Source organism: Populus nigra, chromosome 10, assembly GCF_951802175.1.
Source record: "Populus nigra chromosome 10, ddPopNigr1.1, whole genome shotgun sequence".
NCBI lineage: Eukaryota > Viridiplantae > Streptophyta > Magnoliopsida > Malpighiales > Salicaceae > Populus > Populus nigra.
The window spans coordinates 6,759,776-6,780,226 of record NC_084861.1 but is presented as its reverse complement, the minus strand read 5'-3'; the positions used below and the strand labels follow the sequence as shown (position 1 = coordinate 6,780,226).

The following is a 20,451-nucleotide window of genomic DNA, read 5'->3' as shown; positions in this document are numbered from 1 at the left end:
GGCTACAGCCGGTACATCAGCGTATTTTCCATGAAAAACCTTCTAAAATCGATAACTTCACTATTTTCTCTTTTTTTTTGCCGGCAGTTTTTTATTTTTTTTTCACCCTTTCTATATAGATACTGTTTGTTACTGTATTATTGTTTACTGTTTAAATTAATTTTTATTTTAAAATATATTTAAATAATATTTTTTATTTAGTTTTATTATGAATACATTAAAACAATCTGAAAATAATTAAAAAATAATTAATTTGAAATAATAATAAAAAAAGGAGATAAAAATGGGCAAATAACCATTTCCAATAAAAACAAAAAAAATCCTAAAAAAACAAAACGCGACCAGGTTCCATTTTCCTCCCCTCACAATTTATTTTTTTAAAAAAAACACAAAAATCGAGCTGTTTTCTTCCTTCTCTATTTCAAATTGATTAAAAAAAGCAATCGGCGTAAATCAGTATCTCCGGCGAGTAATGGAGGAAGGAAGCAGCAGCGTAGAAATGGCCGGGGCGGTGATCGCTTTCGAATTGAAAGAGGCGTCGAGTTGGTGGCAAGATATTAACGAATCACCGGTCTGGCAAGATCGCATCTTTCACGTTCTCGCCGCCCTCTACGGTCTCGTTGCCGTCGTTGCTCTTGTACGTCCGCCACACCTCCCTTACCTTTTCTTGTGTCTGCTAAGCTAGCCCTATATTATCTATCTTTTGTCAATTTATGCATGCGAATGATGAGTCTTAGGAATTTCTAGGGTTTCAAATTGATGAATGGAGAGGTGGGTAATTTGAACTTGTTTGATCGTGTTGTAGATTCAATTGATAAGGATACAATTGAGAGTTCCAGAATACGGCTGGACTACGCAGAAGGTTTTTCATTTTCTCAACTTCCTCGTGAATGGGGGTTTGTATTTCAAGATTCTCAAATTTCACGAAGTAAACAAATTTGGTTTTCATTGTGATTGTATTATGTTATATTCACCGTGGTTCATTCTGTATCGCAGTTCGATGCCTATTGTTTGTTTTTCGCCGGAATATAGAAAGCATCCATCCATCGGTAGGGGAGTGCTCGACTTTTAATATATATATATATATTGGTTTATAATGATTTGTGATTGGTAAACTTGATGATTTTTGTTACTCAGATTTTCCAACATATCCTCCTTGATTCCCCTAGTCTTGCATTCTTCACAACATACGCTCTTTTGGTTCTGTTCTGGGCAGAGATTTACTATCAGGTTGAGTTTTTTTGGCAGTTTAGTTAATTAATTTAATATCTGGTCCAACTCTGTTATGACTTTGACATATATTAAACAGGCACGTGCCATATCTACTGATGGACTCAGGCCAAGTTTCTTTACAATTAATGCGGTGGTTTATGCCATTCAGGTGAAATTTCTCCTCCATTTTTTCACTATTAATCGAAGTGAAGGGGAGGATTCAAAGTCGAATACCTTCTTTGTGGAAGCTAGTCAGCTTCATTAAAGGCGTGATATTTACTGTAATATTTTGCAGTTCTTTTTGTTACATTCAACTAATTGTTTTGAATGTTATTGAAGAGTATTGATTAAGGCAAACCCTTAATCAGGAATATTCTTAAGATGAACCCACGCAATAACTTTGTAAATACTAGATACTGTGATTTAGATTATTTGGGTGACCACTTGTGTGTAGATATTTCATCTTTTACACGCAAAGGAGATATTATCTTTACCTTATTTGGCAGATTGCCTTTTCATTATTAACGTTTCAATTATTTCAGAATCAGATACATGAAATTTTTTTGAGGTTTGCATATTTCACCCCATTAGTGTAACGACTAGGAACAATTGGGATATCTTGTGATTTGTTGACGAGGTAGCACTTGGTATTGTTGCATGGGATTCCAGGCATGGAATCTGAGGATTAGGGATGGAGAAAGTGATCTAGCATAAAGAGCATGCCCAGCTGAGCGGGGAAAATTGGTAAATGGAGATGGTGTGTTGGAGTTTCTGATGTTAATTGGGTTTTGTTTGGTTTAGAAGTCCTATGACTTAATAATTGGTTTTGATTTTTAGGTATGAAGATATAGAATTGAAGATCAAGTATAATAGAAGTGACGGATGCTATGATTTCATGGAGAACATTGTTTTTCTTGTCATGTTGCCCCCCTGACAAAGATTTTGATAATAAAGAGATCATAATGAGCTGCCGTTGATGCATGCTACTCATTTGGATGTCCTATAATTGATTGCCTTGACAGTGTTGGCTGGTTGTATGGAAATTTTTTCATGTGTACATGCAAGCATGTATGTTTCTGTATAGTCCTTTTTTTGGAAGTTAATGATTGTTGACTGGCAAGTCCAGTAAGTCTGTCGTCTGTTTTGGGCTTCCTTAAAGCTTCTAAATGGGCTTTTTTTTGTGGAATAATGGAATTATGCACGAGTATGACAAAAATTTACCTATGTGCTCTGTCTCTTGCCCACTTTTCAAACTCTCTCTTCACACCCTTCCTTATTCTTCATATTTTGTCTTCTACCTCGCTATCTTCTTTTTTTAAGTTCTTCATCCTGTTTTGTTATTTTTTGAGAGGTATGGAGATGCTTTGAGCTCTTGATCTTGTCCTCTCCTTTTCCTTCACCCCCTCCTCTTTTTATGTGCTCGCATCTTGCCTAATCAAAGTTCAAGGTGAAAATTTCATTTTATGCTTTATTGAGGATGCAAACTCCAGCTAGAGCATATGATACCAATGTTTCAATGCGATCATTAGTAAATGCAAGTATAAAGCTACTGGTTAATTGACAAAGGAATGCATAAAAATGTTTTTAAAGTTAGACATGTAGATTTTCTTACTCCATATCAGGTATTAGGTACTATGAAACTTGCGATCACATTTCTCAGCAACCTCTAATGACACTGAAGCGTTGATGACAGCTAGGGAGTGTTTTTTGTTAGGTCCAACCTGCTTTCCAAACTACTTTTTGCTTGAAAAGGCATCAAATTGATGCTTTTTTAGGTGGTTTTTGTTCTTAATGTGCTGATGTAAAAAATGAAAAACAAATATGAAAAAACATCATTTTAATGCATTTTCAATTAAAAAGCACTTTTGAAAACACCTGCACCGCATTACCAAACACACGCTTGGGACCTTCCCTATCCAATACTACCTTTTAGAAAAGAAGTTACATTTTTTACTATTGTTGCTAGTGGGTGTTAACGTGCTTGTGTTTGTAGCTGAACTGATAAACCAAATATGTTAGCAATTTCTTTGGCATATAGATTCCCATCAAAAGGGCTGCTAGTGTTCATCGCAGAAGCTTCTCTGAATTTTTGAATTATGAACTTGGAAAATATGTGGTGTTCTTGGTCAAAGCCTTTTTTTCTCAATTGGTGAAACAAATTGTCTTTTTTGGGATTCTCAGGAATTGAAATTTTTGTAATCTGCTGCATAGGTCATTCGAGACTTGGTTCCTGTACTTCCAATTTCAGTTTTCACCTCCCTTGTACTTTGGACCATTTGAAATTGTGTCTTTCTGTTAGGTTTCCATCCATTTTAATGCCAAAAAAAGAGAAGCATTAAATCCCCTTTTTTTTCTCTTTCTCCTGTTCTTTTCTTTTCTCCACCTCTTTCACTTTTCTATCTACCCCCCCTCACCAGCCACCACTTTTATTCTCCCTCCTCTTTGCCTTCCTTCTGCTGTTATGCATCTAATCTTTGTACAAATGTCGGTTTTGGTCTTGTTGGGATTTTGCGTTTTGGAGATGGTGGTGGTGGACAAAAAGGGTAATACTTGTTGATGATAATAGCAGTGCTGTTTGGGTGATTGGTGATCTCATTTTCCTCCTACATGTCTTGAATTTGGGACCATGTTTTGAAGATGATGAGGATGGGGTCTTCTTGGGGAACATCCTGCAATTCTTTCATTATTTTGTAGTAAAAGAGAGAATGGGAGTAATAAATATTGTTTGATGGCTGGAGAGAGGGAGGAGAGGGAAGGGAAAGATGGGGAGGAGAAAAGAAAGAGAAGGAACAAAAAGAGAAAAAGAAAGGAACAAAAAGAAAAAAAAAGGGATTTTATGTTTTTTTCATTAAAATGAATGTAGACCTAATAGAAGGATACAATTTCAAATGGCCCAAAGTACAAGGGAGGTGAAACCTGAAATTAGAAGTACCGAGACTAGGTCTCAGATGACCTCAATTTCAAGGGAGGTTAGGCAAGTTTAGCCTTTTTTAAGCCCGTCATTTGGTCCAGACCATAATCTGGCTATGCATAGTAACATTTGTAAGATTTGTCGAAGGATTGAGAATTTTGTGTGATACTTTATGGACTATCCGTTTATATATCCGGGCAAGTTGTTCAGTTATTACTGGACTGTTTGCCAAATTCTTTGCAGGCCTGGTTTTTGTTTGTTGGTACATACTTATGGGCACACTGGGGTATTGCTGTATTGACTACTTTGCAAATTGACCAGAATGATCTGCAGCATATTAACTTTAACTCTGGTTTTCTTTGTTTTAATCAATTCCAGATTGCTATGTGGTTGGTGTTGGCTTGGAAAACTGTTCCGATTGCTGTCATCCTATCAAAGATGTTCTTTGCAGGTTCTTTACTTTACACAATAAACATCTCTGCATACCTGGTAACTCTCTAGTGGTAATCCAGACAGTTTGTTCTTAACATCGATATTCTTGGCAGGTGTGTCTTTGTTTGCAGCTCTTGGTTTCCTACTCTATGGAGGAAGGTAACACTTCTGTTTTTTCATTGCTATATATGCTTGACGCACAAGCAAGTTCAATATATGCAGCGTGTCATATAGGGTATTAGCACTTGGAAAATCTATAAATGGTATTTAAATTCTATATGAATGTTATCGGTGGGCGTGGATTGAGCCCCCATTCTATGCTAGTCAACATATTTGTTTATCAGAATACTCAAAGCCATGGCAGTGTTTTAATTCCCGGTACTAAATTATTGTCAATGACACACAAAATAGTGATATTTCCGTTGGGCATTGATATAGGTTCAGATATCCTTTAAAATGCAACTATCCTACCTGTTAATAACTATTTCTTTGTGACATCATATCCATCTGGAAGTTTCAGTGCTATGTTAATTGGCTTGCCGAATTCATGACAGTGCTGTGTCATTTCACCATTCTCTTACCTGGAATGAGGCATAAAAGTTTATTTATTCCAGGTCTAAAACGGATCCATAGCTAGTTGCTAGTTACTGGTGGAGATTGGTTAGGTTGACAGCTTGTTGTTTTTATTTTTATTTTTATATAAAAAAAAGAAGCAATTGGAGATCTTATTAAGACATATTTCTAGGGTAGCAAATGCCAACTGCTTTTTACTTTGATGAGTTGATCTGATGGGATGGGATTTTCCTCCAAGCGAGTTCTGGTGGGATTTTCTTATGAAGGGACTCTGCTGGAGCAATTTTTTAGGTGTTCTAATTGTTGCTTAAGTTGTGTTAGTTTCTGGGCATATTTTCATGTTTCATACACCATTCTATAAAAGATGCTCTCAATGCTCGGTTCATAATGGGTTGTGAGAATCAGATGCTTTCTGTGTCCTATCCCACCTGCTATCTTATTTGACTAACCTACTTCTTGCAGAGGAAGTTAGACATTAAACATATTTGCCAAAAAAAAAAAACCAAGAAGAGATGGTGGGTTCTGTCATCTCTGCTGCTGCATCAGATCTGGCTGGCAAGATTGTCTGACTTGTCTATGATGTCTCCAATTTTTCGGATCCTTAAGCTATTCATGTAGTGCATTTTGATCATCTTAATCCTAGGGTAAACATTCAGGCAATAAATTGGTTCCTTTATGGGTCCAATCATGGTTCTGTTTTTCACGGAATGGGTTAAAATAAAGTGTTAGTTGCTTGGGGCCACTTTAAAAGTTTTATGAGGATGCCAGTGGTTGCTGCTTATCAAGTTATCTCTGTTCAGAGTGCTGTGTTTCTTCTAATTGCAACAGTTTGTGTTTGCACAGTCATGCAATATGATGAACTTGTATGTGAAAGCCTTTTAGCATGTACCTTTGATTCCTCTTCTTGCTTGATTTTGTTCTCCTGGAAGATAAAGCGTCTTACATAATTATCTGTACTTTTTGAATCGTCATCTTTTGGCAGGCTCTTCTTAATGTTGCGGCGATTCCCTGTGGAATCCAAAGGGAGGCGTAAGAAATTGCAAGAGGTAATTATAGTTTAAAAGTACATTTCTGTAAATCAAGTTCCTGAGTTTCTTGCGTCATGATGTGTTAGTCGCTCAAATGAACCCAGTGTGTATTATATGATTCAGATTAAACACATTACTCAAACTTAGATTTATAATCTAAACCCATTCAAATCTCGTATTAATCAACTACCTTGATAGTAATGCAATCTGTATGACCCTCCACTATCTTGTGATGCCTGCTGTGGTAGGAAATATTTTCCATTAGACTATATGTTTTTCTTCTTTAATATATCTGTGTACACGGTTTTTTCATTTATCATGTGTTTTTCTTTTCTTCTGTTTCGTTTTTGAACAGGTTGGCTATGTGACCACCATATGTTTCTCATGCTTCCTTGTTAGATGCATTATGGTGAGTTTATATTTATGTTTTTACAGATTCTCTTTTCTACCCTTGACTTCTGGGGGGGTGATGCCTTGTATTGGATAGAAGTTTTAAAATGGTCAGCCAAGTGCTTGCATGAGAATTAGAGTCTATATTTCTGTTTAACTATTGGAAATGACAATGTTTCCTTTAAATTGGTTAGCTGTTTATTATTAAATGAGAAATGGAGTACATATTACTTTATGTTTCTTGTAAATTGGTTACCCCTGAAAGTTACATTTGCTTTGCTAAGACCTGAAACTCTATTTGTTCCATGATGTCTAGATCTGAAGTTTCTCTAAGTTTAGCTTGTACTGTTTTTTTCTTATGCTCCAGATATGCTTCAATGCATTTGATAAAGCTGCAGACCTTGATGTGTTGGATCATCCTGTTCTAAACTTCATATATTACTTGGTAAGTTTGCAATGTTTTCATACAGAGAAGCTATTGAAAGTTTGTGGCGTGTTTTGTTTATCGAAACATTAATTTTAAAGGCTGCTTAAACATAAAGTCAAAAGTGCAGACACACACATCACAAACATCAAGAAAGTTCCCCTTTATCAATCTTCTCATTGAATTATCTTCAACTGTTTACAATTTTTTCTGGTTTATGATACGAAATATCTGGATCAATAGATGTTGGAGAGTTTGAAAATGATAGGAGTTTGGTGTTCCTAAATGGACCTTGTTTGAACGATGAGCTCTGCTGGAATTTATATCAAATATTATTTTGAGGTGGCTTGGCATTGTATTTGGTGATATTTTGTGGTGAAAAAATAATTTGTGAACTTGGAATTCCATTTGCTTTGAAATTTGAATAGAATCATGGATGATAGCTGTGCATCTCTGGATTTCCAAAGGTGGTTTTTTGAAGTTCTCGAAGAATTGCTTACCTTTTGCCTTTGATTCTAAGATTTCATTTCCTCATTGCATCCTTCACAATATTCAATGATTCTTGTTCGAAGTGGACTTCTACACAATGGCTCTTGCTTTCGTTAGTTTTTCGTTTTTGAGATTTTTTCTCTAATCTAATTATGTGAGTTGTGTATCTATGGCTTGCTACGGTGTTCTGATTGCATGGTTCTGCTGTTTGTTTCTGAACCGCTCAGAAGTGTAGTTTCTATCTACCTCTTAGAGAGAGTGCTTTTGATATGTCTGTCTTTCCATGTTTTTCCCTGCAGCTGGTGGAGATTTTACCTTCAACTTTGGTTCTTTTCATTTTAAGGAAATTGCCTCCAAAACGTGGTATCACACAGTATCATCCCATACGTTAAAAGAATTGGATGTAAGTGTATGATGGAATGGAAACCTCAAGAATGGCTTTTAATGCTTCCATTCATTTTGGAGATGCTGTGATCTTACAAAGAAGAGATGGGGGAGAGCTAAAGTGAGTTGTTACTTTAGAATCTGCAAAGCTAATTTTATAGATGTAAAATGTCACTTATTCTTGGTAGGAGGCCATGGATGTGTTGAAAAAGCAATGACCTTCCAAGTACTGGAGTATTTCTTACAGTTAGTGTTCTAATCTGTGCTTCGTGTCCTGCTTTGTATGCTTGGTGCTCTATTGTGTCTACAAGTTTGCAAGCAACCATACATGCACATGAAAATAGTGGAAAAAAGTTGTTTGTTGTACCATAGGCTTGTGTTTCTTATACTGGATTCTGTAAAAAGTTCTTCAGTGCTCTGAGTTCTGTGAATGGATGGGTATTCTCTCTTCACCTTGTCTAATCTGTTAGAGAAAGATGTAATTGTTTGTCCTAACAAGCCTTAAAATCAACTCTAATGGGCTAATTGCTCTTGAAAGTCGTAGTAAGCGAACAAAAATTCTAATTGAGCTTTCGGAAAATTTCAGTTCTCGGGAGTTTTTCATATATATGTATATAGACAAATCTAATCATGAAAATTCTAGTAGAATCATTCATAAAAATTATCCACAGCTGAGAAGAACGTACCTGGTATATTTCCTGTGCATGAACATCTCTGAACTGGTGGTGCTGGTTGTTCTCCCCATACTCTGCTGCGATGCTTTCACCAAGCTAAATGATTTTCGTCTGATGAGTTTGGTCTCTTGAAAAGGAGTTTGAGTTTTACGAAGTTTGACTGGCAGATAAATGTCTGTTTGGTTCCGAGCTCTTCCTCTCTGGTCTTAGTAGCATTTTGAATGGTAGGTTTGCAGGCATATGCTTCACGCGTATATTTCATTCTTCAATTATAGACATTTGCGCATTGCGTTGCGTTGCGTTGCGCGCGGATTCTATAATATCTATTGCCAGGTTCACATTTTCATTGTGGTCTTGAACCACAGGAACATATAAATGAAGAGAGAAAAGGCCCAGTTAGAGGCAAGAATTAAACAAGATAAACAAAGAATAAGATCGGGATAAATAAATAAATTATGATTCAAGGCTCGAAGGAAGCGTAATTTTTGGGCTAGGCCTAGGACCAAGGAGAATAGTTTGCTGTTTATATAATATGAATTATTATATTAATTATGATTGTAATTTTAATATATAATTATAAAAGATAAGAATTTGAGGGTGTCTATATTAGTATTGGTCTAATACTCACAAATCACTATTTATTGGGGTTTTTTTTTGCATTCTAATCATTTTAGTTTTTAAATTTTATGTTTCGATCATTTCTGTTACACTCCTTGACAATTGAGTAATGAGTGAGGGATGCGCTAAGAGGGAAAAGAGAGAAAAAATTTGATCTGCCATAAAAAAAAAAAAAACTCTGGTCTCGGTGTCATCAAGTTGGTCTTCGAAAGGGAAGTTCAATGAGATAATTTGAGCTTTAAATTGAACAAAAAAAAAACAAATTGAAACTCAGAAGATGTGTTTTGATTTGATCTTGAGTTTTTATACTAGGTAGAGTGTTTTATGGTTGAAGATGAAATTCGATATATATATATATATATATATATATATATATATATATATATGAAAACAAGTTGAAAGATGGGGTTTAGAGGAAATATAACCTTTCGATAACCGGAAATGTCCGAGAAATGTTGCAGGGGACGACGAGTCATCAGCACAAGTGAACTCTGCATCTCTTTCTTAAAAAAAGCCAGGCATGATGGCTGTGCCTTCCAAGTCTATGCACAAATGTTCTTTCAAGCACAAGCACGACTGGTCTTGCCCAGAAATTTCTAATGAAATCTAATTGTTCCTCCTCGGTGCAGAGAAGGCATCTAATCTGAATTTTCATAAGATTTTTTTCCACACGTCAATTACTTTTTTACGTCTTTTGCTATAATCTACACACATAGTATTATTTCATAGTTGCTTACATGCAAGGCAGGGCTAGGATTTTTTTTTGCCCTGGATTACATTATAAATATATATAAATTATTTTTTAAGATCAATCATTAACTTGTCTATATAAATTTATCAAGTTAATAATAAAATTTCAATTCAAATACATAACATAAAATATAAAAAATAAAATAAAATTTAAAATACATAAAAATAAAAATAAATTGCACTATCAAAATTGCACCCTTCAATATTTTATAGAATATAATTCATCTATGATAGAATCTATATCAATATCTTCAACAAGCTTTCGTTCAATGTAAATTACCATAAAATCCGCTAAGAACTCCTCTTTCTTTATTGGTTGATGTTTCTTTGCTTGGTTTAAAGAATGAAAACATAATTTTTTCTCTCTTGCTTCCTTGATTTTCTATTATAATTTATAACCTATTCAAGTAAAAGGGATTAGGGAAGTCAGATGCAAAATAAAAAAATACTAATGTCACAATAGAATATTCATGAAATGCAGAATATACAAGGATAAAATAGTGATGCAGACTATGAGGAGATTTGAGGAACTTAATTTTAAAATAACTAGTAAATTATTTTTTTATGAGTTTATTTCATGTTTTTTCATGAGTCTAAATTCAAACTCCACAGCTCTCGTGTCATGTTTTTTCATGTGTTTATTTTTTGTTGTGTCCCTGTAACTTTAGTTCTGGTTGTTGTATATAACCTTGGCTTGTTCAAGCTCAACTCAATTCGTGTTAGCTTGGCTAGAAGTGGTTTCAAAAACTTGAAAAAATATGGTCCAGAATGGTTCATTAATAAAAAAAACATGAAAGAGAAATTGTTATTAAACAATTTGGTCACGCTTCTTTCTACTTTATGCAAATTAAGACAATGCACTTAACAAGGTATTCAACGAATCATAACCTATAAATTGAGAACCATTAGAGTATTAAAAAAACTTAACATATTCATATTATTAGATTTTCAAGGTACAGTCTACTACAATGAATGTAAAATATTGAATTCATAATGAAAAGTTAGAGCTTGTAAATTATTACCTGGTGATTTTACACTTTTGTAGCTCTCGGTATACTGTTCAGAAGAAAAAAGCTAAAACTCCAGGTTACTTGGACAGTATGTAAATCTGATTTTCAAACCAATTAATTATTTGTGTTTAGGTTTTCTGTAAAAAAAAACAAAAAAAAACCAATTAATTATTTATATTAGATTTTTTGTAAAAAAAACAAAAAAAAAGAGTTATTAGATTTTTTATAATAAGGTTAAAAGAATGACACCACAAAAAAAACAAACTAAATAAAACAAGCAAGTAAGCAAGCCATCAAAGTTTAATGAGTAGGAGGTTAAAAAGACCTAGGAGGTTTTCCTGTGACTAACTTTACGCACTTACAGTGATAACCCCTTTGCTTGCTTCTTTTGACATTTCACTTGAAACAAAAAGCATAGGCTACTTTCCTATTGGTTTAAGAATTATTGACATATTAATTCGGCATTAATTTTTTTATTTGAGCTACAGTCCACCTAAACCTTCTCCAATGCTTCGCCCTTGCTTCGCCCTTGCTTCCATGACTTTTTAATAGTTGAGTTGCTCCTACATGGAATGTCAATTCTCTATCAATCTTCACCGCTCGACAATAAACTTGCAATACCATAAAATTGGATGCAAATCATTTGATTTTACTGGTTTTACACTTGATAATAAAATCACGGTTTCAATCAGTATTTTCTTCAAAATTGCAACCCTCAATCGAACTATTTTGTTGTTCGTAGGAGGATCATGTCTCGTGTTATCTTCATCTTCATGGCAATCTCCTATCAATCTCAAACACATGGGTAAAAAAGAGGGTTCCGTAATCTATCTCGAGTCAACCGAAATGATTTGACGACCTCGTTAAATTTATCAAGCATGTCGATACTAGCCCCCTACACTGTATGTTCATCAATTGATGCTGAGTTTTCCGTGGATAATCTGATTCTAGACTCGATTCTATATATAACTGATGGAATTCTCCATCTGTGAATGCAAATTATGCAATGATCCAATCTGACGATGGTTTTGATTGTTTATCCGAAACAAAATGAGCCAATGTTTTATTGGTGCCATGATCGAATTCCCACCAGAAGCAGGTGTCATAGCGAGTTACAGGCACGGATATTTTCTTAAATCTTAGGCCATTTATATTCCACCTTACAGTGATTTCTTGAAAATAAAACCCAGTTAACACGTTGATTTTCTTCCTGAAATGTATGTCGAATACAAACCTGCGAGCTGCACTCTCGAACTAGCTCACAAAGCCGCAACGGACGGTAGTCACGGTACACTAGAGATTCATCGACCGTCATGGACGAACAATCATTAATAAGCTGACCACAAAACTCCGAGTCGATCTCGAAATCCACCCACGTGCCTCTAGATTTATCACCTCGTTGGGGAGCAATTTCCAGCCCCAATGCAAAATAGCCCATAGCTCCGCCTCGAGACGAGCACCATTCTATGTGGCTATGTTTGGAGCGTATAACCACATAAGCTTTGTCATCTTCCGATGTTAGTTTTTTTTTTTATAAAAAAAAAATACTGTTTTCAAGATTTTTAAAAATAAAAACCAATCATATTAAACATGGGATAAATTATTATTATTGTTAACCCAGGAGTCGGCTAACCCGTGCTGATCTGTATCGGGTATAAAAAAATTAATATGGAATTGGTTTGATCGACTTGAGTTTGTGATCTGAGACTCACCGACGTAAATTACTAGTAGTTCTAGAGAGAGGAGGGACTTGGTGATAATAATGGTATCTATATACGTTACAAGATAAAGCACGTAACTGCATGGACTAAACAATTAGCAATCCACATTTAAAATTAAAAAACAATGCAACTCCTTCCAGCCAGAAATCCCAGATAAACAAAAGCCAAAAACTGTAAAATCTTGGAGTGAGGGAGGTCATTGTCATTTGAGTAGATGCCACGTCAAGTAGGTCCTCATAAATAGTTCGAGCTTGCTTAACAACCGCTCATTATAGACAAAAAGGCAGTGAGTCAGCCATGACAAAGAGAGAGATAAGACAGAACCACAAATATCTCCAAAAGCAGATGGATTTCTTGCTTGACAGCTAACACAGAATAAAAACAAAAAACATTGTCAACCTGTCAGCCAGCTTGCACTGCATGGCTCTCTTTCTGATATAGATTTCGGGAGAGACATAAGTAGATGCTATATTTTATTTGTAAACTAAGATTAAGATTTTCAGGGAAGGACTCCGTCCTTCCCAAGAAAATGTGGCAAGGACTTGCATCCTGGGCTAATCTCAGGGAAGGACTTTCCGGCTATTATAAATACTTACCACTTTTGCTAACCCAAAATGCACCGCATCTCCACTCCTCCTAATCCTCTACCTCTATCTATCCTCCTTTTCCTTCCCTGTTATACTTAGTTTCTCTGCTTTCTTTTCTTTGGCTTCTTCCTTCCCTATTCTGCTGCAGATGACTATCCTCTGTGAGCACCCTCCAGCTTTTGGTAGGTTTCCATTGTTTCTCTCTCTCTCTTCTTCATTAGTTATCTTCAAGTTCATGCGTACACAATTATATATCTTGTTATTAATTGCGTTCCTGTTGATTAATTATTTCATTCACTTAAATGTCTAGGAGTTGAGCTCGAGGAGAAAAACAATATCCCAGTTGATCATGATGGCCAGGAAAATGAATTGGTGCTGGATGAAGGATTCGTTGTGCCCGACACCAACTCGTTTGGTCACACTTTTAGGTCTTCATCTAATTATTTCCTTTTCTTTTAATTAGTGAGATAAATATTTTTATTTTTATGCCATTTCGCGAGGCACCCAGGCAGTGGTGTCAGCTTTTTATTGCTATATATAATCATTTTCATTATTCCGGATGGGATTTGGTTCATAAGGAGGAGGATAAGTGGATTTTAAACTAGACAATAAAATGGTTTTTATTCCTCTTGACGACAAAAACTTGATTCATCTAAATAGAATTTTCGAATGTTTCCTGTGAGCTGTCACTTGAGGACCTTCGAAGGAGTAAAGTACATGGACGTACTTAGCTTTGTAGTTTTTTTATGGTAAATTATTCTGGTAATGTGAATTAAAACTAGATTTTCTATTATTTAATAAATTCTGATAGGAAAATTTGTTATTCAAGAGACCGAACTAATCATCGAGCCAACCAGGTGACTGGTTAGATCATAGGTTAGTGCCAGCTCGAGACATGGCTACCAGATTCGATTCACAGTCCCCGATCAAATTACCTAATTATAGATCAATGTGTCGGATCAACATGTTAGCTTGTAATATGTCGATTATTATATTATAACTAAATTCTTTTATGTATGATGACAAAAAAAACTTAGTCAAGAAAAAACGCCAAGGCGATTTTATTTTTTCTTTCTCTCTTTTTTTTCAAAGTCAATTCTTGACCTAGCTAGTTAATAGATAAGTTCAAGTCAATTAATTTCTTATTCTATCCAGATCCAAACCTGACCCAGATCGACTTAATGAATTTTATATCAATCCATCAACAAGCTGAGTGTGACAACCAGTCTGTATATGAAGTTAATCAGTAATAAACAGCAATTTAAATGTTTTATAAATTAGATCAATTCCTAATACAAAATCATTTACATTTAAATCCCACCCTGTAGGCCGGTAGACTTTGGTTTGGTTTGGGTTGTATTGAAGAAAAATAAATAAGGAGAGTTGATTTAAGGTAATCAATTCGGTGGTGGATCTGATTGAAATTAAAAAATTATTATTTTTTATTTAAAATAATGTTGTTTTTTTTTTTTAAAAAAAAAAGAATTCCATAACTTGTATTATGTCCCGAGTTGGGTTTAATAACAACAGTGCTCCTATGTATACACGAGAAAAAAAAAAAAAAGAAGTTATATTCAGCATGATTTATATTATAAAAGATGTTTTAAAAGGAATAGAAGGTTTTTAAAGTAAATTAATTTTCTTTATTTGATACACATGCACGCACTTTCTTTATTCTAGTATTTAAGATTTAAAAATTATGGGTAGGCCAAGTTTTATTGTTCCCTAACAAATAATAATCATAACAATAATATTTTTATTAAATTAAATTGTTATTGTAAATCGTTGATGTTATTGTATTTTTTAAACAAGGCAATGATAATTCCCTCAAGGCTAGTACGGTAAATAATTAATTTTAGTGAAAAAATTCTCAAAATAAAATCTAGATAAAATCATTTATGCGATAATTTAATTTTTCTAAAAGAAATAAAAAAATCTTGCTTCACTATTAATGTACCGTTGTAATAAATAACATACCATGAAGATACGATGAGTTGATGGGCCGATCCGCATGTATCCTGAGTCCAAATTAAAGTCTAGTTGATCCAACCAGACAGGCCCAAGCCGACAAGCCTTCCTCTCTTCCCATGATCAGGCTCCGTACAACCCATCAAACAATAAAACTTTTATTTAATCAACTATTCATTTAAATTTCAAATATTCATTGCAGCTACTCATATAAGAGGTTTGCCTCCTGGTAACGAGAAGAAGAAGAAAAACAAAAACGACGTCGCTTCTTTTTATCTTTTGGTTTTAGAAAACAACGTCGCTTTGTTTTTTACAAGTCTTAACTCTTTTTTTTGTTGTTGTATTCGTAGTATTAATTGTAGTGTCTCTTCCGTTATTATTTATAATGTCTAATAACTTGTGAAATATGAAACAGGGATTATGATATAGAAAGTGAACGTCAAAAGGGAGTGGAGGAATTTTATCGAACAAATCACATTAACCAGACTTACGGCTTTGTATGCTACTCTGCCTTGTATATTTTTCCAGCGGATGCTAGATATATTATAATTAACAATTTGCGAGCATCAAATTCTCCATTTGAGCAAAATTAATTGATGATATTCATGGACGTTCCTTTTCTCATATGTTTTTTTTGGTTTCTCGTGATAATCAAAATGCAGGTAAAAAGGATGAGAGAGGAGTATGGGAAATTGAATAGGGTGGAGATGAGCATATGGGAATGCTGTGAACTCCTTAACGAATTTATAGATGAGAGTGATCCTGATTTGGATGAACCTCAAATTGAACATTTACTGCAGACTGCTGAAGCCATTAGAAAAGACTATCCCGATGAGGACTGGCTGCACTTGACTGGCCTTATCCATGGTACAAGAAATCATGGCAGCATAAGCTATAAAAATTTGAATGCTGACTTCGATTAATAATAGTCACATCTGATTAACTTGCTTCTTGATGTATTTTAGATCTTGGAAAGGTTCTTCTCCATCCTGCTTTCGGGGAGCTTCCTCAATGGGCTGTTGTAGGTGACACATTTCCTGTAGGATGTGCCTTCGACGAGTCGATTGTTCATCACAAGGTCTGCTCTTGATCATCCGATCGATAGAAATGACATTTTCTTGTTGGTCCAACATGCTTCGTTAATTTTTTTTCTCCTCCTCCCCGTGCAAGTTTCTAATATAATCTGGGCATATTGGTATCAGTACTTCACGGAGAATCCAGACTGCAACAACTCTGCTTACAACTCTAAATATGGAGTATATTCAGAAGGTTGCGGGCTTGACAGAGTGCTCATGTCATGGGGCCATGATGACTACATGTATCTGGTACTAATTTCTGACTTGGTTTTTCTTGTAACAATAAAATTCCTTTTCTACCTGCTTATAAAGAAAATAAAAAAGAAGGGAACGATCCTGTTCTTTCTAATTGTGATGCATCGAAGATTAAAAATTCAGACAAAAATCTCATTGAAGTTACAGGAATCTAAATTTCATTCGGGTATTGATCATTACAGGTAGCCAAAGAGAACAAGACCACTCTACCATCTGCAGGTCTTTTCATTATAAGATACCACTCTTTCTATAGTAAGTAGAAAAAAGATGAATTGCTTTTAAATGTGTTAATACTCTAATTTTAGTACAATATTTAACCATCGAATATTGTCTTTTTTGCAGCTTTACACAGGACTGGCGCATATAGACACTTGATGAATGAAGAAGATGTTGAGAATCTGAAATGGCTCAAAATATTCAAGTAAGAATCTTCGAGATGGATCCTGTTATTGGATTTTGTGATGTATAGGATTCTATTCGGCTATTCAAGGGATAAATAATCTGTTTTGTGCTGTAATATGCAGTAAATATGACCTTTACAGTAAAAGCAAGGTGCGGATTGATGTTGATAAAGTGAAGCCATACTATCTCTCACTCATTGAAAAGGTAAACAACAGTTGTCGGTCAGAATAATTTTCTATGAGATTTATATGGGAAATTAACTAGTAAACGTTGGAAAAACTATCCCTTGAATTATTTAGGATAACATTTCTTCACGGCCAAACGGGGAACCTGATTATCATGAAGTCTTTCTTAAATGCCAACTTTCTTGTCCTTGTCTAATCCTCTCCTATAATTCATTGCAGTACTTTCCTGCAAAGCTAAGGTGGTGAATCGGTCAGGAGCTGGATACAGGGCAGTAATCGTCCTGGCAGTAGTTTTGTTTTGTGTTTTTTTCCTGTTACGGGGCTGGTCTGCGTGGTTGGAGACTAGGTTACCGCTCCTTGGCTTTTAGTTCTTTGTAATAATCCGAAGCAGGTCATCCATATGTGATTGGCTTCCTGGAGAAATGGAACCCTACAGTTTAGTAATGGCATCTCCTTCGAGATTTCAATCTCGTTTTCTAAAATATCTATGCTTGAGGGTAATTCTATACATGCTTTGGCATCGATGCATAAGCTCAATTAACCATGAGAATTGAGCATTGGCGTGGCAATTTCAATGGGTTAATCACGTATTCAATATCACTTAACTTGGCTGGATTGGAGTCGGAGCAAAAGGATACAAATTAAAAAGGAAAATAATATCTATAAATACAAAAGATATATATTCAATCATGCTAATATATAATTGATGATTTACTATATAAATTTATATTTTTAAATTACATGTATTAATTTTTAAACATGGTTTAGAGAGAATAAGATTATTGGTTGGATAAGTAAGATTTTCTACATGAATTTATTAGGATATGATTTTATAAAGGGCTATAAAAAATAAAAAGAAATATCGAAAAAATCAGGTTAATTAATAGGGCTACCTAACAAGTGAAAAAGACCCTTCACCTAGACCGATACGACTAATTGCCAGTCCTTGGCGTGACCCTCACTCTTAGCTAACGCACGGCCTCTACTCGTTTCCTCGACATCATTCCCGTCCTCGAAGTCCTGTCTCTTTACAAACATGCTTTGTTAGGGTGGAAGGAACAAGTTTTTTGATCGGAGGGGATATCGAGCAACGTGCTGTAGTAGCTCCCGAAAAAAAACAGACGCGACTCGAGAAGATACAGTACATGATTGAAGTGTTCTTCTTCCAAGATTAACATTTCATAATTTGGTTTCCTCTCGTCGTGGGCAAAAGGAATAATTTTGTATGTTAGCTTGAGGAAATTGGATAGAGAATTCGTCAAGAGAAGAACGCCAAAATGGACACCTTATACCGACTAAACATAAAATAGCACGCCGCCCTTTGAAAATTTTACTTGAAATTAGAATAAGGTGGAACAGAAAGAATAATAGGGTGTTCGATAGTGATTTTCAATATGTTTTTTATTGAAATTTAAAAAGAAATTAGTTTAAATTAATTTTTTTATTTGATGTGCTGATATAAAAAATAAATTATAAAAAATTAAAAATATATATTATTTTAATATTTTTTAAATAATAACCGTGGAATCCAATTCAATGTCCATTGTGTTCTCCGGTCAAGGAATGCAGTTGTGGTTGAAGTTGCAACTTGCAATTTGCAATTTGCAAGCTGGGTAGGTCGTCGGTAGATTTTAATCTTAAGCCCACCACTCTAACTCTCTTGTTAGGTGTATTTATGTGTCTATGACCCTTCAGTTGATTTGATGTGAAGGTTTTTTTTTTTTTTTAAAAAAAAAAAGGTTTGTTATTTCTCTTCACTTTTACGTTTTAATTGGATGCCACCAGTATTTATGAGTTAATAATAACTGTTATTTAAACCAATTTATTACGTCATGTGGTGCTAAAAATAATTAGACAGTCATGGGCAAGCGTTCACCATCTTCTGTTTTGTTTTTTTTTTTTTTTAAATGCCTACTTTTATTGTCCCTTCTCTCTCCCTCTCCCTCTCTCTCTAAATAAAAAAATAATAAAGTAGAAGGAAAAAAAACATAAAATAATGAAAAGACTAAGCTATAAAAAAAATTAAAGCACAGGAATTAAATATTTAATATTTTAAATCATGAGGGCAAATTAATTATTATTTTTTGGCCATGGGAAATAAGTTATGATTAACTCTCTTTTTTTGGCATATACTTAGAGACGAGTGAATAGATCATTCGATTTAGTTTTTGGTTTAATTTATTTGTTTTTCTGAACTGAAATCAAATCACCCTTATACAAGACTATATTATATAAATTATATGTTCAAGTAAAACATTTCCAATTCAAGATTTATCGTTATTTTTTTATTTTTATTTATTTATTTTCATTTTAAACATGGTTAAATTGAAAATAAACACCTAAGTGGAATAAAAGGAATTTGAATGTATATATATAAATACTCCTCGGTCATGGCTTGAGCTGTTTATTTATTGACCATTTCTGTCTCCTGCATTCTTGCCAATGCACATTGATTTCTCATCACAGCTCAGCATGTTGTAGAGTTTTGCCTTCTTATTTCTTATTAGGCGTGTTTTGGCGCAGTTGGTTTGCTCTGGTGCTCTTTCCCGGTGCCGTCTTTGACCACCACGACCAATTCACCGTTTTATAAAATAGTGTTTTTTAATAGTATTTTTTTTCCTTTTAAAATCTGTATTTTTATTCTATTTTTATATTTTAATATTTAGTTTATTAAAAATTAAGTTTCATGATTTATTATGTTTGCTTTATATATGGTTAGCTCGGTTTTGTAATTCTTGTCATGAGTTTCATGGATTAACTCAAGTTTTTTTTATTCTTTTTTAATTAACATTTTAAAAACAGAAAATATCCTTTAACATTAATTTGATTAATAATTAAATTTAATGATTTATTTTAGTTTATTTTCTATAAAGTTATCTTTGTCTTATAGCTCGAGTTATAGATTTGGCGAGTTAATCCAATTGATTCAAGTTTTTATTTTATTTTAATTGATATTTTTTAATTTCATCATTCAGTATTGAATTGATTATAAATCAAACTTCATGATTTATTTTTGTTTACTTTTTATAAAGTTATCCCGATCTTATGTATCGGGTCACATGTTTTACGAGTTAACCTATGTAGATTGAGATCATTTTATTGTGTCTTGTCTTTAGATTGAAATTTTTTCAATCTCAATCTTTAATAATGGATTTATTGAAAATTTAAACTTCATAATTTGTTTTTATTTACTTTTTATAAGGTCATTACAATCTCACAATCTTGATCACGGGTTCAGCAAGTTAAGCTGAGTTAACTCGGATTATTTTTTTGTTAATTTTCTATAAAGTTATTTCAATCTCATGACCCGAGTTATGATTTTGACAAGATAACTTATATTTTTTTTTCAACTTCACCCTTAA

General features: G+C 34.1%; 2 protein-coding genes and 1 long non-coding RNA gene across 3 annotated transcripts; 2 read left to right on the top strand and 1 right to left on the bottom strand.

The window, feature by feature from the left end:
* Window positions 1-472: 472 nt before the first annotated feature.
* Window positions 473-8,295, top strand: LOC133704368 (protein TOM THREE HOMOLOG 1-like). Its single transcript, XM_062129179.1, has 11 exons — window positions 473-637; window positions 806-896; window positions 997-1,049; window positions 1,138-1,230; window positions 1,310-1,381; window positions 4,502-4,574; window positions 4,669-4,714; window positions 6,111-6,174; window positions 6,512-6,565; window positions 6,914-6,991; window positions 7,759-8,295. The coding sequence occupies exons 1-11, from the start codon at window positions 473-475 to the stop codon at window positions 7,849-7,851; spliced, it is 882 nt and encodes a 293-aa protein (XP_061985163.1). The 3' UTR covers window positions 7,852-8,295.
* LOC133704370 (uncharacterized) lies at window positions 2,366-8,774 on the bottom strand. Its single transcript, XR_009844053.1, has 3 exons — window positions 8,530-8,774; window positions 6,018-6,136; window positions 2,366-2,643 (listed from the first exon to the last, which is right to left on the bottom strand). It is a non-coding gene; the product is annotated as an uncharacterized LOC133704370 (long non-coding RNA).
* A 4,286-nt stretch (window positions 8,775-13,060) lies between these two features.
* LOC133704043 (inositol oxygenase 1) lies at window positions 13,061-17,571 on the top strand. Its single transcript, XM_062128770.1, has 10 exons — window positions 13,061-13,385; window positions 13,514-13,631; window positions 15,587-15,668; window positions 15,834-16,038; window positions 16,137-16,249; window positions 16,374-16,496; window positions 16,685-16,754; window positions 16,845-16,923; window positions 17,027-17,108; window positions 17,309-17,571. The coding sequence occupies exons 1-10, from the start codon at window positions 13,352-13,354 to the stop codon at window positions 17,333-17,335; spliced, it is 933 nt and encodes a 310-aa protein (XP_061984754.1). The 5' UTR covers window positions 13,061-13,351; the 3' UTR covers window positions 17,336-17,571.
* The last annotated feature ends 2,880 nt before the right edge of the window (window positions 17,572-20,451 follow it).